The sequence below is a fragment of the Falco cherrug genome, chromosome 4 (genome assembly GCF_023634085.1).
Source record: "Falco cherrug isolate bFalChe1 chromosome 4, bFalChe1.pri, whole genome shotgun sequence".
Classification (NCBI taxonomy): domain Eukaryota; kingdom Metazoa; phylum Chordata; class Aves; order Falconiformes; family Falconidae; genus Falco; species Falco cherrug.
Genome location: NC_073700.1, coordinates 28667199 through 28692525, shown reverse-complemented (window position 1 = coordinate 28692525; position 25327 = coordinate 28667199). Strand labels below are relative to the sequence as shown.

Sequence of the window (25327 nt, the reverse complement as noted above, 5' to 3'; positions counted from 1 at the left end):
GTGGCCGGCGGAGCGGGGCCGGTGCGCTGCCCCTTTAAGAGCCGGGCGGCGGTACCAAAACAAAACGGCGGCGCGGCCATTGGCCGGGCGGCGGGCACGTGGCGCCCAGCTGGCTTCCTGCGGCCGCGCGCCGGTGGCAGCCCCGCGGCCCCCGGCCCGGCCCCGCCGCTCCCCCCGCCCCGGCCCCGCCGCTCCCCCCGCCCCGCCGGGCCCCGCCGCTCCCCCGGCCCGGCCATGGCGCACTCGGCGCCGCTCGGCCTCCTGGAGCAGGGCTGCCCCATCCAGGTGGAGCACGATCGCAAGCGGCGGCAGTTCACCGTGCGGCTGAACGGTAAGGGGCGGGGGCCGCGGCTCCCCGGTTCTGCCTCCTCGGGGGAGGGTGGTCTCAGCCCCCCGTTTCTCCCCGGCCCCCCTCCCCCCGTGCCGCCGGGTCCCACCGCACCTTCCCCTGTGCGCTCCCCCCCGACGCCGTGTGTCTGTGCCCCTCCCTGTCCCCCCGTGTGCGCCCCAGTGCTCTCCTGAGCCCCCCTGTGCCCCTCCCGTGCCCCCCGGTGTGCTTCCGTGCCCCCCCCGTACAGTTCTGAGCCCCCTGTGCCCTTCCCGTGCCCTCGGTGTGCTTCCGTGCCCCCACCGATCCCCCATGTGCACCCCAATACTCTCCTGAGCCCCCCTCTGCCCCTCCTGTTCCCCCCGGTGTGCTTCTGTGCCCCCCCCGCCCCGTATGCTTCTGAGCCCCCCTGGGCCTCTCTCCGTGCCTCTCTGCCCCCCCAGTACTCTTCTGAGTCCCCCTGTGCCCACCCTGGTCCCCCCGATGTGCTTCAGAGCCCCCCTGCCCCAAGCCCCCGTATACGCTTCTGAGCCCCCCGCCCCGTACTTCCGCAGTGACCCTGGTTGCTGCTGGTGCCCCCCATCCTTCCTGCCCCCTGGGAGCTGGCCTGTGAGGTCTGGGGGTCTCTTGCCTGGTGTTGGCATGTGGAGCCCTGTGCTGGCATGGGTGGGTTTGCAGGGGGGGATGACACACTAGCTTGTCCCCCCCAGGAGCAGGTAGGTGCCCTGGGGCGATGTGGAGGGGCTGCACCAACCTGGCGTTGGGGATGTGACGAGCTGCTGGGTGGCTCTTCTGGGGGGATTCCTGCGGGGAAGCCCCCCGGTGTGAGCAGCCCGTGGGGTCCCGGTGCTGTGGGTGCCTGGCACCTGGTTTGGTGGGACCCACAGCACAGAGCCAAGCTGTCACGAGTGGCTGTGGGGCTGTGGAGGCCCCGCCAGTGGCTCTGCCACGTGTTGAGTGGAGTGAACAAAAAAAGTGAGTGCCACTAAAATTTCTCTATGTCATGCCGATTCTTTTCCATCCATCCTCTTAATGGTTAATCCCAAATATTTGACGATCCCAGCATCTCTTCCCTGTCCATTTGTCATGCTGAGAACTACTGGGTAAAACGGCCACCTCAGTGCCCAACAGAAATTACAGGGTAGTTGCCTTTTTTAAAACAATAAATAAAAATGATACTTAGAAATGATGCAGACTGTAGGAGGCATTCTCAATAAAACGACAGGAATAGTCTGCATTTTATTTTAGACTCTTCCCTTCCCCCCCCCCCCCCCCCCCCCCCCATTTTCATTTCAACCACTAATTACAAAGTGCAGGCTGGAGGCTCGGCAGTGGTGGAGCAAGGAAGGAGGAGACGTGTGTGCTGGGTGCGGAGAAAACAATTTCACCAACTGCTTATTTCAAACAGAGAGAGATCAAACGAGGTCCCGGGTGACGGGTCCCCCGCTGCCGTCTCGAGAGCTGTAACGCTGTTGTCGCTGTCGGTAGAGTTCAGGTGCACCCGAAAGAGAGGGGAGAGCTGTGGACCAGTGGTAATTAGGGAAATGTAATCTTTTTATCATGGTTTGCTGAATAAAACCTCTGCCAGCCACCCCATGGGTAGAGCAGCGTTTGGCAGCTGGGTGGTGATGAGTCAGGTCTGGAGAGGATGAACTTTGTGAGGGTGTCACTGGTGGGATCCACATTGGGAGTCACGTGTGAATCAGCACAAAACTTGCCGCTTCAGGAGGGGACCATGGTAGCTCGGGGAAGCCACAGCCTTCCCCAGGTTGCAGGTGGATCCCTGTGATCAGGGCTGTGGTTTTGTTTCTGGGAGTTCAGGTGGACTGAACCCTTTTTTTGTGAGTTCGGCGCTGCTCACCTAAGGGAGCAGAGCTGAGCGTTGTCCTGGCATGATGGTATTCCTGCTGCTGGCCTGACTAACATCCACGCGGAGCAGGTGATCTGTCTCTCCTTCTTGTGAGGCATTTGCAGATAACAGCCAAGCCCTGGAAGGTGGTCAGAAGATAACAATCTCTGTGGGAGTGCGTGGCAGGGTGTTTATTTCCTGCACTGCTCTCTTCATCGCTCCCGCTCCTGGTAAGATGCGCGTCAGCGGTACTGAATGCTCTGGCAGGTTTTCCCTGCTGCGTGCAGGGGAATGGCAAGAAACAGGTCAAGCACAGATTTTGGCGTCAATGTGACCCACGTGTCCCTCTGAGAGTGCTTCTGTCCCATGTCATGCACTGTGGCAGAGACGAACAGCAGGCTGCAGGGCAAACCTGCAGCTCAGCGATGGACTCCAGGGTTGGCTTGTCCCAGGTGCCTTGGTCCTAATTCCAGCTAGATGTCAAGCATGGGTGATGCTTTGGGAAAACGCAGGAGCCTTGGGCTCAGGGGCCAAGGAGACAGGCTTTGCTAGTCTTCAGTAATAGCTGGTCTCTGGGCTGATGGTTGGTGGTTTACGGTAGTGTGATGGTGGGTAGAAAACTTTCTGCAGTAATATTTTTATGGATGTCCCTGTAGCAAGAGGCCTGAGAAAGCTGTGAACTAGTTGTGAAAGTGTTCTTTTTCAGCATCGTCCTGTGTTTGTCTCTGCACCCCCATGTAACCTCATCTCGGGACTTCCTCCTTGTATGCCAGAAAGATGAATTGCCTTAGGTGTTTTCTGGGTTGCCCTGTCTCTCCCTTCTCTGCTCGTTGTTCCCCTCTCTCCCCTTGTTGCTGTACGTGCCTCTTAAAATTCTGATAGAAACAGGTGCTTCACTTAATGCATTCCCTTTTTCCTTGCATCCCAAATGCAGAAGCATTGAGAAGCTGAAAGTAAAGCTGACTATAACCAGACCTCACCGAGCTTCGCTGTCCCTCCAAGAGGAGGGTAGAAAGAAGCCCAACTGGATTTGTCATCGGTTAAGATGTGACTAACAGCATGAGCTAGCCAAAGAACTCCCCATGCAGTGACTGTGGTGGAAAACATCAATTTGTTGAAGCTAAAAACTTCTGTGGGAATCATACAGGCTATATCATGCAGGAATAGTTGGGGTGGTTTTTTTGGATCTGAGATAAAAGTTCTGGTCAAAACAAGAAACCCAAAGAGACCCTCACCCCAAAGTAGTCAGCTGGTCAGCCCAGCTGCTGGCACAGCTGCTTGGGGCAGAGGAACAGCACTTCTAGCAGCAGCCTCTTTGATTTCTTGATGCCCATCAGACACATCAGGTTCTCCAGTTGGGAGACGGGCTCACTGCATGTGCTGAGCAGTTCCAGTTCCTCAGGGATGTGCGGACTTCTGGCACACCCGCACTCCCATTCATCCAACACGTGGGTGCAGCAAGCCACGCTTCCCAAACCGCCTGCTCCTCCCCAGCTGGGTTTGGGCAGGATCCAGTGGCTGGGAGCTCCTGCTTTGCCTGCTGCTGGTCTGAGTCTTGGGAGCTCCTTGTCAGGAGTCCAGGCTCAGGGTTGTTAGGAGAACTAGAGCCGGTCATGCCTTGGTGTTTTCAGCTCTGCTGGGCAGATGCTGTCCGGCGGGAGGAAGCTACCGATTCTGCAGTGGGCACAAAAGGATCTGGTCGCTGGACACTGCATCAAGATGTCCCCACTCTTCTCCCATGCTGCCATCATCTCAAGAGAGCTCCTAAACGGAAAACTGCTTCAAAGCAGAGTGCCCCCCCACTGCTGCTCCTGCAAGTATGGCCCCTCCATCACGGCTGTGCCATCTCCACTCAGCTCCTGTTGGGCTCTGTTGTGTTTTCTTTCCGTAGCAACGTGCCAGTGGCTCCCTGGGGGGCAAGGCCAGCCCGCTGTGTGCAGTCAGCTCCAGCCTGGGGTGCACTGGTTCCTCAGGACATCTCATCCTCTCAGCTCGCCCCACACGCAGCTTTTGGTGGCCACCTTTTGGCTCAGCAGCCAGAATAGCTGCGCTGCTGCCTGCCTCTGGGCTTTCCTGGGTCTGAGAGTGGGAAACAGGGCTGGTGTCTGATCTTTCCCTGCTTGCTCTTGGAGAATGGCTTTGCAGCAGAGCCCTAAGGGGGCTGGAGCTCAGGGGCTGTCTCCAAAAGCTGGCAACAGAGCACAGAAATCGGCCTGCAGGCAGCAGCCCGCCCTTGCCAGGCCTCTGCCCTGCTCCGGTGTGGGGCACACAATGGTGTGTCATGGGCTGGGACCAGCACAGAGGGACAGGGCCTGGGGCTGGAGGGACACATCCTGCTGTGCTGCATCATCCCCATCGCCAGGCAGGTACTGTGCATGCCCTGGGAGAGGGGATCAGAGAAGGATGGGCTGGAGTGGGGTGGCTGGGAAGACATGTGCCATGTCCCTTCCTCGGCTCAGGGCTGGGGCCAGGCTGGCTGTTTGATCCCCCAAGGCTCGTGAGCCACCTGGCCTGGGGACTTGTGGGGGCGGCACAGCTGAGCCTGCGGTGCCGGGGCCTCATCTGCTGCTCAAAACCATCCACCCTGCTTGGGTGGAAACTCTGTGCTACTGGTCCCAGTAGAGACCCTCCATGGAGAGCAAGTTTAGAGCTGGTCCCTTGCCCACCTCCCAGGAAAGCTTCCCCTTCCCTGTGCCCCCTGTGCTTTGAGGGAGGGCGGGCTGGGGACCAGCTGTGCTGCCATGGCTGCCATTTTCATCCTGCAGCCTTTTGCTCCTCTTCCTTGCTGTGCTGATTTGCATTGACTCAGACTTCCTCGCTGGTGGTGGCCTTGAAGCTGAGGCACTGTGCAGGGGAGCATCTGCAAGTCAAACATCATGCTCGGGCTCGCTGGGCACTGCTGGGGCTGGCCGAGGCCCGAGCTGGTTTTGCCGAGCTCTAGCTCAGTCTGTGCAGGCTGGGAGGATCCCTGCCCTGATCCTGCCCTGAAGCGTAGGGGGAGAGGCAGACAGGAAGGATGCCGGCTGGTGGCATCTCTCTTATGTCACGTTTTGGTGCGGCTTCTGCTTGTGTCCTTCTCTTGGCAGGGGACCTGCAACAAGCTGGGGCTGGGCTGCTCCTGTGAGGGGTCAATCCTGCCTCCAGCTCCCCCAGCTTTGTGACATTCCCTTTGCTGGGAGCAGGCCCCCGTGTCCAAGGTACCACGGAGCAGCAAGGCTGGCTTCTTCCAGCATCGTGTTGCAGCAAGGTGCTTCTGCTGCCCCGTGTCCTCCCTCTGGCCCCAGGGAGGTCTTCTGGTGGGGAAATGAGGGTTATGTATGGAGCTGCTTATGGAGAGCCTAGGAACAGTCCTGGTTTGGGGGTACAGCCTGCTTCACCCAGCTTTTCCCAGAGGCTCTGGTCCCTGGTGAGGACAGCGTGGAGAGGATGTGCAGAGCAGCTGGTTTTGAAGGAAACGGGCTTTCCCTTGGCTGCTTCTTCCCCTTGCTTTGTGAGCCTTTGGCCACCTTCAGCCTTCTTCAGGAGAGGAAGAGGAACCTCAGCCTTTAGGAGAGGCTGTTCCTGCAGGACCCGTGCTGAGGGCCGGTGTCACTTTGGAGGCAGGGCTGCCCCAAGTGCCCAGCCCAACAGCAGGCAGCAGAGAATCTGGGTGGGATGCTGTCCTTTCAGATCCTGGCTTGTTTTTCCTTTGACCATGGCTTTTTCCCACTTCCAGCCTTTGTGGTGTTGCAGTCCCACGTGTCCAGCTGTGCCCTGCCTATGGGTTTGACTTGGCATGTTCTTGCCCAGCAGGGTTGCAGGAGGTGTTTGTGGTGACCCTTAAGCGTAACCGCTCACCTCTGGCTGTGTCCCACATCCATCAGCTCCTGCTGCAATCTGGGTGCTCAGTTCGTGGCTCTGCATCACCTGCCATCACCGTCCTGCAGCAGGGAGCTGGAGATGAGGGACAAGGAGAGCTTGGTGCAGCCCAGCCTAGCCCTGGGGCTGTGCAGGAGTGGGGACGAAGCAGCCATCTCCTCCCAAGCTGTGTCACCTGCAGGGCCTGCACCAAACCCTATGGCACCAGTGTCCCTGATGTCCTTGCTGGGTGGCTCCAGCTTCTATCACCAAGGTGAGCATGTTACAGATGCTTTTATGTACTTTGGTTGAGCTGCAGTGGTTTTCCGAGCTGGGACCGGTTTCCCCACAGCATTAGCAACACTGCTTTTCTCTGCAGAGCTGGTTGTAAAATCCTTTGGGCTCTGTGTGTGTTCATCTGTGCGCTGGTGGCACCCTGCAGCTCCCGTCCTGTCTGGGGTTTTGTGGTGCTACTGTGATACAGCAAATATCGAGGGAAAGTCTGTCCAGGACAGAGCTGAGGTGCTCCAAACACTGCATAGTCTTCTGCTTTAAAATGCATTTGTGTGTGTGATGCTTCTAAATAGATAGTAGCTATATATAAAAGTTATGTTTTTAAAAAATGAGGCCTTTTTCTCTGTCATCACTTGGAGAAGAGTTTAAACTTATCAAAGCCTTAGACAGAGGCTATGGAAATTTTTAGCCTGGGAGGAGAGCAGAGTGGAAAGGCTGGAGCATGTGAAAGCTGCTGTTTTAAGAGCATTTCACAGCCTGGATCCACGTGGAGAAATGCTGTGGTTCTCCTTTTTTTTCCCTCCTGCAAAGACCTGCAGCTGTCAAATGGGGCAATAGGATCTCACCTGTGCTGGTCTTGGTAAGTGGGAACAGGTGAGCACCCTGTCAGCCCCTTCCCCACCCCATTACCTCTGCCCATCCCAGCAGTTCACCCCAAACCCTCCATCCTGAGACAGGGCGGAGGATCGAGGATCTGTAGGGAGAGTAAGGGAGCTTGGCTTTTTGGTGTACTAGAGGCTGAGAGGGGCAGGACTGATGCCTGTGAATACTCAGGGGAATGGCAGGGAGGGAAATTATTTATGTCCACCCAAGAACAATGTTGGCACAAGAACGAGCGGGTAGAAACCAGCAGGAATAAACTCAGCCTGGAAATGCAAAGGTTTCCATGCTTTGTAGGAGGATTGAGTCTCTGCCTAAAAGGAGCAGGAACAAAAACTTGAGCTGTTTTTCTTGAAACACAAAATTCAGATGGGCTCATTTCTAGTGCCTCTCAAATACAGGGGTCAGGAGAATGAGGCTGGAGTTGTCAGCTGAAATGCAATAAAATAAAGCGTGTTGAGCTCAGCAATGGCAGATGGTAAATGCAGGTGAACCTTGCGGCCCCTTGCCCCCCAGTAACCATTGGAGGGAGAAGAAGAGTTTCCGTTATTTCAATTGAGCTTGTCTCTTTGATTGGAAGCTTGCATTTCTGAAACTCACTTTTAAATACAGAAACCCTTTAGAAATGAAACATTTGCTTTTGCGTTGAAGAGAGAAGCTCAGGTCCTGCAGCTGAAGCTGGCAGGGGGTGTTATTAGCTTTCCTCTCATTTACATGTGTGCTGAAACTTCTTTTTTCCTGTAACTGAGCTGCTGTGAGAAAGGTCAGGGTGTTGCAACAGGAAGCCTGTGTGTGTGCACGCATGTAAATGTGTGTACACAAACCCCTCTGCACACCTGTGTGCGATTTCCTGTGTGTTTGTGGGATTCATTTCTCCCAGCATCTTCCCCAAAATGCGTCTATCCAAATGCTGCAAAACCAGGCCAAGAAGTCTTGTCTTGTTTTATATACCATGACAAAGAATGCTGTGCTGTGGAGAGAAAGGAATTGGCTATTACCTGCGTCAGTTTTGTCCTGATCTTCCCCCTCCTCTTTTTGCACTGTCTCTCCCTCCATCCACACATCTCAGCCCTCCTGCCAGCTGCTTTAGTACCCTAAACGTGTTGTGTTGGCACATCAGCGATTTGGGGAGAAAAATTGCCCCTTGTCCAGGGGCTTGGAAAGGCCGGGCAGACCTGCCTCTGCTCACACCTTGGGGGGACAACAAGGACATCCCAGTGTCACCGAAAGCAGTCTCCCACCCGGCGCCACAGCCGTTCCCACAGGCGTGAGGGTTATTGTAGCCATCCCAAAGCTGCCCGTTGCCCTGTGGGCTCCCCAGTGAATGGCTCCATCAGACGGTGGGCTGGGGCCTGGGGCTGTCCCAAGCCTCACCCCTCTCTTGCACCCCCCAGGTTGCCATGACAAGGCAGTGCTGCTCTACGAATACGTGGGGAAGCGGATCGTGGACTTGCAGCACACAGAAGTACCAGACGCCTATCGAGGAAGAGGAATAGCCAAGCACCTCGCAAAGGTACAGCCCTGCACACACAGAAGGGCAGAAGCTGTTGCCGTCCCGGCCATGGCTAGAGACCCTGGCTGAAGCCGGGCCCTGTCACGTTGGAATTGCATGTGTGTCCCTTGGGAACCGTCCCTGCTCTGATGGGAGATAGGGGCAGCTGGCAATCTGTGATCAGACATTCCTATTTCTGGTGGCGAGAGGGGCTGGTGGGTGCCAGCACATCCAGGCGCTCACCCAGGCTTGGCCCTTTCCTCCTCGCAGCGAGCAGCCCTCATGCCCGCCGTGCAGGGGCTGACGCAGAGCCTCTCCTGGGGGCTGGACCCCCTCCTCTCAAAGGTTCAAGGCCCTCCTAAGTCCCTTTCCTGCCTTGGGCTCTGCTTTTGAGGCCCACAGCCATGCAGGGAGAGCTGGGGAGCTGTGAGCACGGTGATGGGGGGGCTGCAGGATGATGCTTTGGTGTCACAGCTGCACCCTGGCCGCATACGCCAGGGCAAATGGGTGACAAAGGTGGCCTTTTGTCACCTGCAGTGCAGTAACCACCAGGCTGGATGCATTGAGGGTTACCTGGGGGGTCCCTGCACACCTCTGGCTAAACTGGGGACCCTGTGGAGGCTGTGGCAGGATGGCTGTGCTCTCTCCCCAGCCGTCTCCCTCCACCTGCATCGCACAGTGGGTATGTAAGGGTGACCTGCTGCCTCCCCCAGCTGCGTGCGGGGTGTGGGAGTCAGGACCCCCCTGAGGCTCCAGAGGAGCGTGGCTGGGGGTGCTGGTTGTAACCCGTCTGTCCTCTCCGGTTGGTTGCAGGCAGCCCTGGACTTTGTGGTGGAGGAGGACCTGAAAGCTCACCTGACGTGCTGGTACATTCAGAAATACGTCAAGGAGAACCCGCTGCCGCAGTACCTGGAACACTTGCAGCCTTAAGGCAGGACTGCTCTGACACCAGCGCACCCGTCTCTGACTGTTCAACGCGGCCTTTGCTTCTCTGCGGTCTCAGGAAACCCCCCCCTCCCACACTCGCAATTCCCATTTTTTCAAGCACATCCATGTGGTGCACGAGTGTGGGCACGACCTCCTCCTCTCTGCCCACGTGTGAGCATGGCTACAGCCCCTGGGCCAGGCTGGCTCTGGGCACATGTGGTGCTCCCCAGTGCTCTTACCAAGCCAGAGGGGTGGAAGAGGTTGACTTTTTTCACCAAACTCCATCACAAAACCAGGGGATGACTTGATCTGCACCTCATCCTCTTCCCTCTGCTTGGTGACAGCTGTGAACTTACTGAGGGATGTTGCTTAGGGGTGGTCACAAGGTACCAGCCCCCCCCTTTCCACCCGGCAGCTGGGGCACATGCTGTGGATTAAGCCTTGTGGGACAGAGGAAGGTGCTGGAGGAGCCCAGCCCTGTGGCAGGTTCATCCCCTGCAGCATCTGCTGGGCACCGAGCCTTGCACAAGCCCACATGGAGTACAGATAAGAACATGTGGGCCATGGTGGCACCTCAGAGGCTTTGCTGTACTGGCCGTGGAGACACGGGGATCATGACACTTTCAAGCCTAGAGACAGGAGCCATGCGAGGAGTGGGCTTTGACTGCAGGGGTTGTGGCAGAGCATATGCAGCATGAGTGTGCAGAGGAAGAAAGGTGGCTGAGTTGCAGACACTGCTTCCTGGGGATGCCAGCTCCTGCCCAGCCTTCTGTACGTAGCCCCAGCATGACATGCCCACGGGGTCGTGGGCTGTCGTTGCTGTCTCTGCTCCCTGCTGTTGGTGTTGACCATGCTGGTGTGGACACAGCCTGCTCAGAAGAGCACCAGCCTCCACAGCCAGCCCTGGCCTAAGCAATGAGGGGACATCCCATGCTTTTGCAGGCACCAGGGTGGTTTCCTACAGCTGAAGAGGAAGACTCCCCCATCTCCCTCAACTCCAGCCCTGCACCTCTGTCTGCACCCCAGATTGTAAAGTCTGAGCTGTCATCGCATCCTGAAAGCAATGGGGGCAAAGCCTCCAGGACCTGCTCCTGGGCCATCCCCAGGGCTTGATGCTAGAGCCACTTGCCTCCGTGGGGATGCTGATTCCTTCTTACAGCCTTTGGAAAGAAGTCCTGGCTTAGGGCATTACCCCTCTGCTCACTGGCCTCCTCACAGCTCCAAGCCCAGGGCACTGGCAGCATTGCGGGGTCCTCAACCAGCAGCAGGAAGACCCTCGCATCGTGCTGTTACCTCTGAGGATGATGATTCTGTAGCACAGCTCAGCGCTGTCACAGTCAGATGTAGAGGTAACACTGTAGGGCACTGCCTGCTTCTGGCTTGTCCTGCCTTGCCCAGGCTTCCCAGGGCCTGAGCTAGACCCCAGAGCATCTCCTCGAAGCTCTTAGGATTTTGCGGTGTCCAAGGGCTGTGCTGTGGGTGGGGGGACAGTGCTGCTGGTAAGCCAGCCCTGAGCAGCCACTGGGGGCTGCAGCCAGGCAGAACAAGATAAAAAAACCTTTCACCTGGAGGCCAAATCCAGACCTAGCCTATATCTCAGCAGGAACTTAAGTTTACAACCTGTGCCACAGACCGACTGAAGCCCCAGCCAAGAGGCAGCTCAGCCCTCTCCCCAAGCCCAGCACAAAGTCTGTGGTGGCAAAGGCAAGAGCTCCTACAACCTTCTCTCCTGGTTGGGTTGGTCAGAGATGGAGACCCTGTGCCTGGTCTTGGTCAGGGAGGCCCTGAGCTGTTCCTCTGGCCACTGGCTGGAGGTGAAGCCTGTGCTTTTGGGCTGCCTGCTACCAATGTAACACAGCCCTCTGCCTGCAGGCTTGAGTAAAAGCTCCCAAACTCCATCCCTGCCCTGCTACACCACAGGGCGAGACCCCTGCTTGTGTCTGCCACCTGCCTGGGGAGGGACCTGTGCCTGGTGGCAGACCCATCTCTAGTCTGTGCTGCTTAGGAAAGGCATCGAGCCCTGCCGCTACATCACATTTCTGCTGCCCTCTTGCTGCTTATTTCAGCCAGGCTGTGACCTTCAGTGTGGTTTAGAGGGACTAGGAAGGGGTTGCAGGTAACAAACTAAAGAAAAGGGGCTCAAGAAGAAATCTGGGCTGCTACATGTTCAGTCTTTAAAATGCAAAACACTTCAACATCTAGTTACAGGAGCAAGGCTGGCTCTGTTACAGCCAAGTGATGACAGAACTGTCCCTGCTCTTGATCCCAAGGTGAAGCTGAACCATTTCCTCTCTTGTAAGCCAAGATACAACGCTGTCATATCTTTGTCACAGTGGGGCTGGGTGCTTGGAAGAGACATGTATCTGGTTGCCTCGTGGGAGCAATAGCATGAACCCAGTACTGCAAAGCCTCTGCTGGTTTTGTGCTTTTTCCACTGCGTGACAGTTCCCAGAAGTACCCCACTGTGTCCACTGCATGAGAGCGGCTCACTGGAGGGTGTGCTGCAGTTGCTGCACCAGCAGTGTTGCAGTGACCCAGTGTCCAAGCCTGGCTCTGGAGCCTTTTGTGCTGCCCTGGCAGGAACCTTGGTGCTGGATCACAAATGGCAATCACTGCCTTAAATCAGGCACAGCACACTGTTTTGCTGCTGCTTCCCTTCGAGGTGCTACAATCCTTCTGATGGAGATGTGTGCCAGTGTCTGTGCCAACCGTTTCACTGCTGTACCCATCCTCTGCCCCGGCCTCCCCTTCCCCTGGTCTTTGAAGTCAGCGAACAGCAATACCCACAGGTCACCAGCGATGCCACGGTCTGTGGTGCTTCTGTGATTTGGCACTGCCAGGCTGGAGATGGCTTGGGGTCCCTTGGTGTTGGGCAGCCCTCCCTCTGCCTCTCCAGCAGCTGCCCTTTCCAGCTGGTCTTTTCAGGAAGGAGCTTTGAGTCCTGTGCTTCCCCTTGGTGCTGACTAAGCCTGGAGGACTTGAGGGTCCTGGACTCTCCCTGGCAACAGGAGTATGGAAGTGGTTCCGTTGAATACTGAGATCCCCAAACCCATTTGAACTACAGACTTTGGTGGGTGGGGAAATGCAGATTGCTGTCAAACCTGCTTCCACAGCACCCAACTTGAAACATCCCATCCCTTGTCCACTTTCCAGCATTGTCTTCCTCTGTCCAAGGTTTCCATTCTGTTGAATTTGGTGGTTACGATGTGCCTTTCCTTCTCAGGACCTGTTACAAATGACCTTTCTGCTTTTGTTTATGTCTAACATTTATCTTTATTCCCTCCCTCTGTCATACTATAAAACATGAACATAATGCATGGAATACAATACAATAAAAAGTGTGGCTTAACTGACCCACAGTGGTTCACTGTGCTGCGCTTGATGGGAGGCAGGAGGAGGTGCCTGCAGAACCAGGAGACCTTGGGCATCCCTGGCACTGTCACCGCTGGGCTGGGTCACTTTGGCAGGGAGCCTGTTTCACAGGTCCTGTCAAACAACTCTGATCTCCAGTCCATGTCCAGGGTATGATTTTTGCTACCTTGTTGCTGCATATTCATTTTCTACATAAATGTATAAACATTCTCTTTTTTTCACATCCTCTAACAAACCTAAACCCAAATCTCTTAGACAGTAACTACTGCACATCTGTCAGTGTCTTGGAGAAGGCGAGAGAAAAGGCAGAAGTTACCGGGTCTGCATGTTTGTGTACTTGGTGTCCACTTTCCTACTGCCTAACCTTCCACTCCAAAAAAAAACCGGAGAAAACTACTCACTTATGAGGAAGAGGATTTTGTGCAACAAAAGCCCCATCTAGGAGGTGAGGATGTTGGAGGGTCCCTGAGACCCTTGCTAGGATCAGGATGAGTCTTGGTCTGGTGTTGGCCGCAGCTCTCTGTGACCTGCAGTCAGCCACTCATGTCTTTTGGTCACCTAACTGGGTGCTACCTGCATCACCCTTTTCCCATCATGGAGCACCTTAGAGCCAGATCCTGGCATGCTCCCATTGCAAATGAACGGGGAGGCACGGGCTGAAGCTACTGAATTTTATTTCAGGTCATAGAGCTGGCTGACCTCGTGATGACTGCATAGAGCTTGGGTGAGTGGGATCACAACTGGTTCCTCTCCTTTGCCGGATGATCCACCCCTGCTCACACTCATCAGTCCAGCTTTGAGATTGCAGGCCAAGGAGTCTTTGGGAGTTATCCTGCAAATGCAGCCTCTCCTGAGCACTCAACGCTTGTCTTCTGGATTTAAGGTGTTTGAAAACATAAAGGCAGGAAATAATTTAAATAGCCAGCCGGTGGAGTTGTTCCTTGCTGTGCTGGTCCAGAGCAAGGCAGGCAGGCAGGTGACTCAGAGAAACACAAGGCACTTCCCTCCTGGATGGAGCCATTGTTCCTCAGCCCTGGGGGCACAGCCCGAGCACTTGGGATCCCAGCACAGCATGTTAATGTTGCTTCCTAAAGCTGGGTGCAAGCTACAGAGGCTGAGGCTGGAGTTTCAATAGATGAAAATGGCAGGGCTGGGGGGGTGGGGGGAGAAGGGGCACAGCTTATTTACAGTTACGGTTGGATCCAACATGACAAGTGACAAGTGGCCCCTGGGCTGCAATTTGAGCAGGCAGGAGTGTGGGTTTTGCTGCTCCCAAGAGACAGCACAAAGCCAGGCTGTTGCTGGTAACACGCTCTGTTTACATTCCACATTCCAGACAGTCCGATGCTCCAGCCTGTCCCAGCAATGCTGCCGGTTGGCCGCATGCTCTGCCAGGCTAGGCACACTTCCCAAACACCAAAGGCACCTTTTACCTCCACCAAAGCAGCTGACCCCCAAATTACCGCTGAGAAAGCAGGGGTGCAGGAGGGTCCTGCAGTTTGGTAGAGCAGTCTTGCGATGTCTGGGAAGGTGAAGGCAGCCATGAGCTTGTCCTCTTTAGTTACATTACATCACTTGGAAATAACGTTGTCAAAAAGAGGTTTTCTAGGAACAGGAGATGCAAAAACAGTGCTGCTCTTCTGACATGCACTGTCAGGCTGGAGGAGGGCTAGTTGTGCTCTCCAAAGGGTGCTCAGTGTATGTCCAAGAGAGGGGAGGCTGCAGAGCAGGAAGCTGCTGTTTGTTAAGGGAGAACTAATTCCTGAGAAACCTCTCCTGGGACGACTCAGAACTGGGAGGAGCTACAGCAGGCCCCAGAGAAGCACAAGGATCCTGGAGATACACCATTCAAGCACCCTGGCACAGGCCCCCTTGGGTGACTCTGCTGTGCTGGGGAGTGGCCCCAAGGCTGGAAGCTGAGGACAGAGTGGGTCCTGGGACTCCCCCACAAAACCTTCTGCATCAACTGCTGCTGGATCGACAGGAGCTGGGAAACTTGTAGGAATGGCAAACTTGCATTTTGTTTCCTAGTGAAGTGTTTGGCTATAAACTGTTATTCCTCCTCAGAGACGCAGCAGTGGTCGAGACTCCCCACTCTTTCAGGATTGATTGAAGGGGCCAAATTGGCACCAACACAGGCCAGTCTCTCTTCCCTAGGGCGGTGCTGCTCTGAGGAGGTCCTCCGCTCCTCCTCCACCTGCGAACATAAATCGTATGTTTCTTTTCGAGGGGGAAAAGGCAGCGTTCAGACTCTGCGGGGCTACCAAACCTCAGCGACAGCTGGCCCCGCTCCTGCCGGAGGCCACCTCCGCACTCCTGCCCGGCCCAGGCTGCCTCGCCCGCGGCGGAGGCCTCATCCCCCTCATGGCGGGGCCGCGGGGCAGGCCGGGACCGGCGGCGGCGCTCCTCCCATAGCCAGACCGCTCCCGCTGGGGCCGCCGGCAGAAGGGACCGGGAGCTGGAGCCAGGGCCGGGGCCGGGGCCGCGGGGCTGCTCCACCTGCCGCTGGCAGAGGGCCCTACCCGCGCTCCCGGCCTGGGCCCCGTCCAGCGCCGCCATCCTCGCACCCTCTGAGGGGACTACGCGTCCCATGAGGCTCCGCGGCCGGGCGGCAGCGCGGGGCACTGTGGGACTTGTAGTCCGCTCGCGGGGTGCCCCTGCCCGCGGCGTGGTCCCGGCGGGCCCCGCGCACTACATTTCCCGTCGGGCAGCGCGGCGGGCCCGCGGCCTGCTGGCGGAGACATTTGCGAGCCGAGTGTCTCCAAGATGGCGGCGTGGGGAAGGAGGCGCGCTGGCCCCGGCAGCACCAACAGCGGTGGCGGCCGGGAGAGGTGAGCCGCGGCCGGGCTGCGGGGCTGCTGGGGCGCCTCGGGCAGGTGGGGAGCGGGAGGAGGTGGGCTGCAGCCTCCCGAGGCTCCCCTCGACCCCGGGGGCAAGGGCGGGGGCCGCGCCGAGGGGAGCGTGGCCGGGCAGGGTGGGTGCGGGCCGCGGCCCCGCCGAGGTGGGGCCGGGCCGGAGGGGCTCGCCAGGGCCGGCGGTGCCCTGCGGTGGGCGGGCGCGGCGATGGCGCCGCGAGGAGGGCCGGGGAAGGTCAGCGGGCCCGCGGGGTGGCGGTGGCAGCCCTTCCCGCCGCGGGGATGCGGCGCCGGGGGCCGGGGGGAGGAGGGCCGGCCCTGGGGAGGCTCCTTCCAGGGCTATTTTTAAAGGCGGTGAGGGCAGCGGCGAGTCCGCCAGGGTGACCTCCCTCCGCGGGCGGTCCCGGCCGCCGGGGGGTCGGCGCGGAGCCGCCGCGCTCCCTCGTTGCGGGGCCGGCGCTGGCGGGGCTCGGTACCGCGCTCTGTCTCCGGCGGGGCGGGGGAGCGGCTGGACGTGCTGGAGCCACCCGCAGAGCAGCTGTGGAAGTTTAGGAAGCGTAACTTTAAAGCTGGAGAAAGAGGCAGGGGAAAATCTTCTTGAGTTACTTTAAAATCAGTACGCACAGTTCTTTACCTACTTAAAATGTCTGCTTAAGTCCTGTGCTTCCTTACGTTGGCGTTTTCCCTGTTTTGCCCCAGGGCAGACTGATGTAACCAGCAGCCGCAGAAAGCTGCTGCGTTTTTATTGCGAGGAGTTTTCTTTTGTCCTGCCGTTTTACCCAGAGACTCTGATATCTCAATTTTTGCTGTGGCTTTTGCTTTTTTTTCTTCCCTTGCTGTAATTATTTTCGATAGTGTTGAATCTCTACAGCCCATGAGAGCCGCAAGTAGCCCTTAGAATTCTGGTGCCAATGTGAATTGCAGGAATGCTGTCTGTGTTCAGGGAATTTAAAAGTAATTGAACTGGAAGAGCCAATGGAATTACTGCATCAGTGTGGTTTATATAAACAACTAAGAATACCACGGAGCTCAGTGGCAGAGCGGTAAAGCTGGCTGCACCCCGTGCCTGGCACCTGCCACACCACTAAGCACAGGAGGTGTTGAGTCTTCATGTGGTAGACCTGTCCTCCCAGCAGAAGTGAAGGAGAAAAAAAACACCTGAGAAGAGCACTTCAATGAAAATTATTTTATCAGTGTGAAAATCAATACATTGATGCAGACTTAAAAGTGATTGTTACCTTGTAACTTAATCTGTGAAGTATGCCATAATGTAATTGTAGTTTGAGGTGATTTTTTTAAAGCTGTGATTACTCTTCATCTTATGATCAAAAATACTCGCAAACGTGAGTTACTTTGTGCACCTGCTGTATGTATTATTTTTCCTTTGCCAATGAGAAGTGTATAGCTGAGTATAAAGAAAGCACGGAAGTGACAGAACAACAGATTTGACATAGACCAACAGATACACCACTGACCAGCGCTCCGCGATCCCTACCAAAAGATGGTGGTTCTTCTAGGTGTCAGTCATCCTGCACGAATGTGGTGGAAGATCATCCTTCTAATAGGTGTCAGGTGATGTCACCTGGGTACTACTTCTTCCTTGCAATTGCAGAGCTGGAGATAAGCATGACTGGGCCTCTGCCTCCCTCCATCAGTGGCTAATCCAAAATCACACCTACCGATCTTGTTTGACTGCTGGCAAGGCAAGCTGTGTAAAAGGCAGTGCTGGCAGGCCTGATGTCATCAAATGATGACATATGCTTTTTATATGATGAATACAGTTTTCTTACACCGGGCAGGATTCTTGTCCAAAGACACATTCCTTTAAACTGAATATGTTAATCCAGTTTTCCTCATAAATGGGCTGCTTGAAGGAGTTTCTGTAGTTGTCAGCCAGCTAGTCTAAAAGGCATCTGTGTGTTGGGAGGTGGTGTGAGGAGACTCAGCAGTGAATAAAATACTGTCTGCTATTAGACTAGACCAGCTTTCATTTAAAAATAAAGAAAGTCCAGCAATTCTATCTATGGAGACTGTATCCCTCCATAAACAACTTTATTCATACAGAGAAGTCTGTAGTTGGTCAAAAAAGTGCTTTCCTCAATAGGACTAAATGTAAGGACATTAATTTCAAAGGATGTTGGCTGTGAATTCCAGCTGGCACTTTGGTGGTAAAATAATAAGGTTAAACAAAATAACCCAAAACATCAAAGAGAACCAAATAAATATTTGGTTTTCTTCATTCTGGATAGACTCTTTAATGGAGACTTGTCTGAAGGGAATTGTTAATCTGTAGACAAAACCAACTTTTTTATATAGAACAGACGCTGAATTGTACTTTACTGTTTTTGTATAAAATTCAGCATGATGACCGCCAGAACACAAGACAGAATGCCATTTGTTCCCCAGGGAGATGTTCTAACAAACTCTAGAAAGAACAGCTTTAATGTCATCACTGCTTGCACTGGTTTCTCTGCGCCCTTAAAGAGGTCTTTCCTTTCGCTACCTGCACTGCTCAGATTTCTGGTACTCTTGTTTGCTTACAGCAATGATTGACCTATTTCCATTAGTCTGGCTAATCATTAGTTGACTTAAAATTGACACCTCCTTTTTGTCTGGTGGCTGGGAGGGTTTTTTTGTTATGGTCTGGTGGTGTTTTCCGTAGTGGTGTTGCCCCTTGCCAAGGCTGCTTGAAGATCTCACCTATGTTTTCCTGTTCTCTTTCCTGCTTGTACTTAAGGTACATTTTGAGTACATTTAAGGTACATTTTGAACAAAAGTCTTGCTCTATTGCTACACTTTTCCTGTTCTTCCTCCACTTTAATGCACGCAGTGACAGCCTGCTGAGAATGTCCTTAAAGCCATAGGCCTGACAGCCACAGCTGGTGGCCAGAGACTGGTAGATCATGCAGACCTTCAGCAGAGAAACAATTCTTCAGGTGTTTAAGCTCAGATGTGTTGGTACTTTCTGTACACCATATCCTGAAGCTCTGCTGAGTACAAAAACGCACTGTTGAATATAAGTTTGAGGTGGACTATTTTCACTGAGAATTGAAGCCAGACCACAGCTCGGCTCCTTAAACTTGAAATTAAATTTCAAAAAGGGTTTAATGTGGGGGGAGGGAAGTTTAGTGTTTGAATTTGTCATGCTGTGACTATATTGACTTAACCTTAGCTGAGATGCTCATAGTGACCCCAGACACTGTGCCTTGGCCATCTGTAATGTCCTTTTTCTGCAGTTCACTTGCATGGCCAGCATGCAGGCTCTCTGTTGTGTCACTAAACTAGATATTGGATGTGTGTGCTGCTTGTGATGGGTGTTATCACACTCCTGCAAGCCTCTCCTTTCTTATTTTTTTAACTACTAATCAGACTGGTCTTTGTTTGCAGTTAATTTGAATGTATGTTTGGTGCTCTGAGCAATGCTGCTGTCCAGGAACATTCTTTTTTTTCAAAAAAAAAAAAAACCCAAACCCTAACAAAACTTGACCTACGTGTTCTGAGAGGGGTTTAAAAATAACAGAACTGTACCAATGCTTCTTGCAGATTGAGGTTGTTTCTAATTGGGATTCTGAACATTTTGCAATAGTTGGATGACTTGAAATGCTTGCCAGAACACTGCCTGGCAGATCGAGAGGAGCACCATTAGGCTGAGGGTAACAAACTCGGGAGGCTCAGTCCTTCTCCTCTGCAAATAGACAGTGGTGGAAGGATGCTGAGGTTTCTTCCAGGATGTTACCATCTGCCCTGTTTTCAGCACTGTTTGTATGTTTTTGTTTTGCCAGCTGGCACCTGGCAAAACTTAAGGTCCTCTCACACTGAGTGGTATTGTGCCTCCTCCTTAGAAGGATATTTATTTCTTCATCCATAGAGACTATCAGCCGAAACTTACATTTAACGGACAGGTTGCTGTTTTCAAGAGGCAGCTAGGAGAGTTCTTCCAAGCTGGAAGCAGAGCAATGGAGCTGCTGTGAGGGCTGTAACTGGGAAACCGCTGGAGTTGCTATTGTTCAGCCAGCTGCAGCACCCCTCTCCTGGTGCTCTCTGATATTCCCATGTTAGGAAGATAATCCAAATGTAATTTGAAGCTTGCCCTATAGCGAAGACGGACTTCTGCCTCTCCTGCTGGTGGTAGCTCTGTTAACAACTGATTCCTTATAACTTTGGTAACACCAGAATTATATATCGGTGATTTTTAAATTATTTTCATCTTGCTATGCCAAATGGTTGAGAGTATTGTCACATTCCCTCATCAGTGCATTCATTTGGTTCCAGGAATGAGACACTTAAAAGTTCTCAAGTATAGAATGCATGAAGCTGCAATAGGATAAAGTAGTTGGATATAAGGTCTGGAGCTATTCTTGCAGAGAAGCTGTACAACTTTTTAACTTGGCCCTCTTTTTGGGGTTGAGGAGACAGGTTCTGGGAAAGAATTTGATTGAATAGTATTAATAACTGCTTTTAGGTTCTGGTCTGCCTAGTAAACAGCATGCTGTGCTTCTGAATATGTGGCATCATTTTATGACTTCTGTAACGATGTCCTCTCTGACACTGGTTATTTACTATTCTTTTAAGTAAAATGGAATTTATATAAAGTCACACACTTCATAATCAGTGGATGCCAGCTTGGAGTTGATGGCATAGCTCTGCATTTTTGTTTGTCATCACTGGGGTGTGGGGGACAAGCTCTAAAAGGCAAATTCCATAGCCTCCGGTGTTTGAGCAAATCCAGTTGCTTTGACTGGATTTGTTCATGTGCAGCCGCTGTGTTCAATTGAAAGGCTGTGTCAGGAGAGATTTCCTCTGTGGATCGAGGTCCTCTGTCTACTCTGCATGCCAACAAGGTCTAAAACCTCAAGCCCATGTACCTCATCTGCATCTCTTTCTATATCGTCTGAAAACAAACCAGTCTTCAGCTTTCCATCCTCCAGGGACAGCCAGTCTTTGTGTGGAAATAGTATGTGATAAACCTCACTTCCTCTGTTAAAGAAATGGAGATTTTTCTGCTTGCTTTGCTGGCTTTTCGTGTGTCCTATTTGAGAGCTAATTTTCCATTCTTTGTTTTTGGATTGCCTGTTCTGCCATTTGCACCTTCAGCACTGTGATAGATTTATTCCAATATTAGAGGTCTAATTTGGAGAAACAACATAGTTAGGGGGCCAGACTCTATCAGGGATGAAGCCTTTGTGCAGTTTAGTTCCCAGTGATTTTTTTTTTCACAGATGATATTTTAAATTCTGCTTGTTTTGACTTAGGAGGATTGTGCTTTTCTTAATTGTTGTAAAGCCCCAGAGCCTGGTAAGCCAAAAGATTCCAGAAGAGGTAGACAGTACTGCCTCTGGCCAAAGTCTGTTGGATTCCTGCTCTCTTTAACAGGTGGCTGTCACTTGTGGCATGGCTCTGCTTGTGTACGTTACGGTGAAAGGGAAAAAGGGGCATTCAGAGGGAAGAGCAGGCAAGACCTGAGCAAGGAAAAATGAGACCAAAAGGTTAGTGCCACCTGTTCTGATGCTGAGCCTGGAGAAATCCCATGTAATGTAGTTACTTGACTTAAATTCCTGGAGTTAGATGCCCAGGTCCCCATGGCTCTTGTAGAGTTGGAGGAGAAATGGCATTGCTTCATTCTTGTTTCCCAGTGATGGCAGGGAGATTCTAGGGTGACTGGGCTACTGTGCTGTTACTAAGCTTCTGCAGAGTTCTTAGTTGAATTTTGATTCTGCTTCTCTGTTTCCCTGTTTTGCAGGCCCACACTGCATGTTCCTAGGTGTTACAAAACGTAGAAAATGCTCCTTGGTAGGAAATACTAATTTTATCTGGAGGGTTATATTAGCACAGGGTCAGCTTCCAGCTTGAAAATGCCTCTCGGCAATAGCTTCTCCCTGAAGTCATTATGCTTTAGCAAGTGGTTTCACAGAGTCATTGGTGCTGTTTTACAGAGTCACCCGAAGTCTCAACACGTCTTCTGTAATAAAAGTGGAATTTCTGATTTGGAAGAAAGTGCACTTGAAACAGTTGTCATCAAGAAGCAAGATTGTTAGCAGAAACCATTGCCAGCTGTGTCCCTAATGTATCAGCGTAACATCTGGTTAACGAGTTCTTTGTTAGAAACTCTTTAATGTTAGCTGATAAACTTAGTTATACTGGAGGTGTAGTATTCTGTAAAATTTTTATACAGGTGCTGTCCTTCAAATTTTTTGTTTAAATACTTGCCAGTTCACTACAGATTATCAGAGTCCACCACATCCTGTGCTGAAGGAGCTGATCATAATTTTTCCAAACAATGTCTGACAAGTTGACAGCCTTAAAGAAGCCTCTGGCATACACAGTATTCAGGTGGATTTTTATTTTTCTTTCTACCTGTGAACAGGCCAAGGGGAAAATGCACTGCAGAACTCAATAATGAGCTTATAATTTGAGTTTTGCTTGTAGTTTATATAAATTCCAGCCAGATTTTTAATGAAACTGCTTATTACTCTGCTTTGAGAGAGGCTGGTGCATCTTGGGTCCTGCTGTTTGATACGTTTGCGACTGTTCACAAAAGCAGCTACTTCTGGCAACAGCTTGTAATTTAACAGTATTCATTCCTGATTACACATGGCCACCGCACGATACCCTTTGCAGCATGAACGGAGCTGCACATTAAGGGTAACGTCTGGTAACACGTCAGCTTACCAATGTGTATTTTTCTCCCTTATTTTCCAGTGGATGCATGTAAGTGCCGTTGTACTAATGCAGCAAAAAGTACTCTTTTCATTCTCCACCTCAGCAGTGTCTTGCCTCCCAGTATTGGGAGGGTCTAAATGTTGGGATGAGGTAGCTTGTCCGCTGTGCTTAGGTCAAATATGTCTGATTTGTTCTCCTTCTGCTAAAGGGATCCGATAGATATTTTTATCCTTTAGAGGCCACGTGCTCAGTTTTGCTCTGGTTAAGCACAGGCGTGTCAGAAATAGTTATTTCTTCTGCTTAGAAGGGAGGATTTTACCTCATTCTAACAGATAAGGTTTTAGCCTTCCTCAGCACAGGTATATAGTCAAAATCCTATTGCTCACATGTAGCTGTAGCTAAAGTGGTGTGTGTGAAGAGGGTGGTTGGTGGGACTTCAGGTAGCTAAAAGGTGCTACTGAAATGAGGGATGTGTACGAGCCTTGCAACTCCCCTGTCAGCGGAGAGCGTGCTCCATGTAAAGCAAACAGCTCTTTCTTCCCTGTGAAAGCCTGCCTGCATTAAAGAAATGTTCCTTCCTTGCTTTGCTGCGTCCTGTTTCGGGAGAGGGAGCAAACCGTTCTGTATAGAGTGCTCTGCTACCTTTTTCACCTTCACTTCCAGCAATGTTTCTTGGCCATCCTTGTTGAATTTCTATGGATTTACTAGGCTGATTCACTATGAAGCATTAAATAGCAAGCTGCATCGGTGGCAAGGAGGTAGTTACTGTGAGGAGAAAGCAAACATACTCATCTGAAGATGCTTTTTCTCTCAAAACCTTCCAGTGCAACTTGCCCTCTTGATGGATGAGCTGCTAGTTTTATTTTCTGTTTTTTCTGTTTTGTTCTTATTTTCTGTTATTTTTCTGCTATTTCTTATTTCTGAACCAGCAAAGTCTGGCTGGTTCGTTCACGCACTGATGCGGTGTGGTCGCTAAGGTTAGACACTTCCCATATCTCTAAGAAACTGCTTGGGTGTCAGTGTGAGGAACCATTTCAGCATTGTTAACAAGATCCTATTTTCTCAAAACGTTCTAGCTCCTCCAAGTTAGGAAAAGGTAAGAAAAACCACATCACCTTATTTTCGGATGACTTTGTCTACAGTGGGCATACGTAGCTGATGTGAAACAAATAGAGTTGAAAAAGCTGCTTGTTGTTGAACAGAGGCGGTGACTGTCCTTGAGGGGCTGCCCTCACTTGGGGCACTCCTCTGTTCTCACAGCTGGGTGGGTGAGAAGCCTGTCTTTAAGCTCTGTAGTTTTAATTCTGTGTTTCCTGTTAACAGGGTCACCTTGTCCTCCACGGACTGTTACATCGTGCATGAAATCTACAATGGGGAGAATGCACAGGACCAGTTTGAGTATGAGCTGGAGCAGGCCCTGGAAGCGCAGTACAAATACATAGTGATAGAGCCCACTCGCATTGGGGACGAGACGGCCCGCTGGATCACTGTCGGGAACTGCCTGCACAAGACCGCCGTGTTAGCGGGCACCACCTGTCTCTTCACCCCTCTGGCACTTCCAGTAGATTATTCTCACTACATCTCCCTGCCCGCTGGTGTGCTGAGCGTGGCTTGCTGCACCCTTTATGGTATCTCTTGGCAATTTGATCCCTGTTGCAAGTACCAAGTAGAGTACGATGCCTATAAACTTTCCCGCCTGCCCCTGCATACGCTCACCTCCTCCACTCCAGTGGTGCTGGTGAGGAAGGACGACCTGCACAGAAAGAGACTGCACAACACGATAGCACTCGCTGCCCTGGTGTACTGTGTAAAGAAGATCTACGAACTCTATGCTGTATGACTTCGGCAGGGAAGAGAGAAACCCATAAAGACAAGCGTATTGAGACTCCCACAGTAACGTTTTGTTTTTCCTCTTTGAGAAGCAGTGGAGACTGGGAAGGATTTGGTTTAATAGAGCTGTTATTTTTAAAATAACACATCACTGGTGCACCAAGGTTTTTCAGTTCTTCATGACACTTAAGATGTGGATGTGTGGTGACTTGAGAGCTGTATGTTAGGCCATGGGAGTCCAATCCAGCAGCGGAACGTCGATGAAAGAAAGCTAGAGAAAGAGGGGTGTGAGAGCTGCTTTTTTTTTTTTTTTTTTTTTTGAAACATTTAAGTATATTGTTTAATTGTATTACACAGAACCAGCCAGAAGTTATCATTGACCATTAAAGGATGAGAATTTGAAATGCTTTTGCTCTCTTGTTACTGTTAGCATGGTTCCCTTTCGTAGTGTGCTTCCAGGGGATGAAGGCTTTGCTGTGAGAACTCTGGTGGTGATATTTACGCATGCTCACACACAGACCCAATATTCCTCTTGTCTACTGCACATGGCAGCAGCATCCATGTTACTTCACAGCAGCCATCTGCTGAAGGAATAGCTGTAGAGTGTTGCTTTGCCTTTTGCTTGCCTAGTCGTGTTTCTTGGAAGAGGCTTCCCTGTTCCCTCAGTGTTTATATCTTTTTTTTTGGTAATTGCTTCAGTGTTCATGGTTGGGGCTAAGGGTGTCCAAATCCTCTGCTGCCCTGCCACCTCCAGCCATTACTGCTCTGCACAATGGAGATAACACTGAGTTTCCAGCTACAAACACATTCTGCTCAGTTCTGGTACAAGTTCTTTCTAGGGCGGATACATCTCTGCTGAGATGTGTCATACCACAGCTGAGGGCTGCTGAGGTGGAACCTGGCTGTCTTACCTCTGCGCTTTGTTGCTGCTGCTGCAACTTGGATGGCTGCGCCCTGACTACGCTCTTGTTTGGAACGTGTGCTCCTGGAGCTGTGTGCTGCCACCGCCAGGCATCCACCTATCTTGTAACCGGGTTATCTGAAGTTTTAGAGTTCAGTCTTGTGCAGTAAGTCCTCTTTTAGCTCAAAACTATCAACATCTTACTCTTAGAATGGGAAGTATGTAATATTTTGCAAGATCTGCCAGTTCCTTTTAAAATACAGGAGCTGCCTTTCTACAGTGCCCTCCGACCAGAGGGCAGACAGGTGTGGCTTGCATTCACAAGGCCACCTTGGCACAGCTTCAAGCGTTACGAGCTGAACACAAGAGCAAAGCCCTGTAA

General features: G+C 52.3%; 2 protein-coding genes and 1 long non-coding RNA gene across 4 annotated transcripts; 2 read left to right on the top strand and 1 right to left on the bottom strand.

Annotated features, from left to right (window-relative positions):
- Positions 1 to 156: 156 nt before the first annotated feature.
- Positions 157 to 12680, top strand: NATD1 (N-acetyltransferase domain containing 1). 2 transcript variants are annotated; one of them, XM_055708081.1, is made up of 3 exons: positions 157 to 331; positions 8303 to 8421; positions 9214 to 12680. In XM_055708081.1, the coding sequence occupies exons 1-3, from the start codon at positions 235 to 237 to the stop codon at positions 9328 to 9330; spliced, it is 333 nt and encodes a 110-aa protein (XP_055564056.1). In that variant the 5' UTR covers positions 157 to 234; the 3' UTR covers positions 9331 to 12680. The 2 variants fall into 2 exon arrangements, with proteins under 2 accessions (XP_055564056.1, XP_055564055.1); XM_055708080.1 differs by lacking the exon at positions 157 to 331 and adding an exon at positions 1663 to 6288.
- A 676-nt stretch (positions 12681 to 13356) lies between these two features.
- On the bottom strand, positions 13357 to 15268 carry LOC129735913 (uncharacterized). The gene is made up of 2 exons (XR_008731864.1): positions 15222 to 15268; positions 13357 to 14896 (listed from the first exon to the last, which is right to left on the bottom strand). It is a non-coding gene; the product is annotated as an uncharacterized LOC129735913 (long non-coding RNA).
- Positions 15269 to 15378: 110 nt separating this feature from the next.
- TMEM11 (transmembrane protein 11) lies at positions 15379 to 24452 on the top strand. The gene is made up of 2 exons (XM_055708079.1): positions 15379 to 15530; positions 23538 to 24452. Exons 1-2 carry the CDS (start codon positions 15466 to 15468, stop codon positions 24052 to 24054), a joined length of 582 nt encoding a protein of 193 aa, XP_055564054.1. The 5' UTR covers positions 15379 to 15465; the 3' UTR covers positions 24055 to 24452.
- The last annotated feature ends 875 nt before the right edge of the window (positions 24453 to 25327 follow it).

Coding starts and splice junctions, on each gene's coding strand:
- NATD1 (XM_055708080.1), top strand. CDS start 6,117: ATGAGGGACAAGGAGAGCTTGGTGCAGCCCAGCCTAGCCCTGGGGCTG. Junction 6,289..8,302: donor CTCCAGCTTCTATCACCAAG/GTGAGCATGTTA, acceptor TGCACCCCCCAG/GTTGCCATGACAAGGCAGTG. Junction 8,422..9,213: donor TAGCCAAGCACCTCGCAAAG/GTACAGCCCTGC, acceptor GGTTGGTTGCAG/GCAGCCCTGGACTTTGTGGT.
- TMEM11 (XM_055708079.1), top strand. CDS start 15,466: ATGGCGGCGTGGGGAAGGAGGCGCGCTGGCCCCGGCAGCACCAACAGC. Junction 15,531..23,537: donor AGCGGTGGCGGCCGGGAGAG/GTGAGCCGCGGC, acceptor TCCTGTTAACAG/GGTCACCTTGTCCTCCACGG.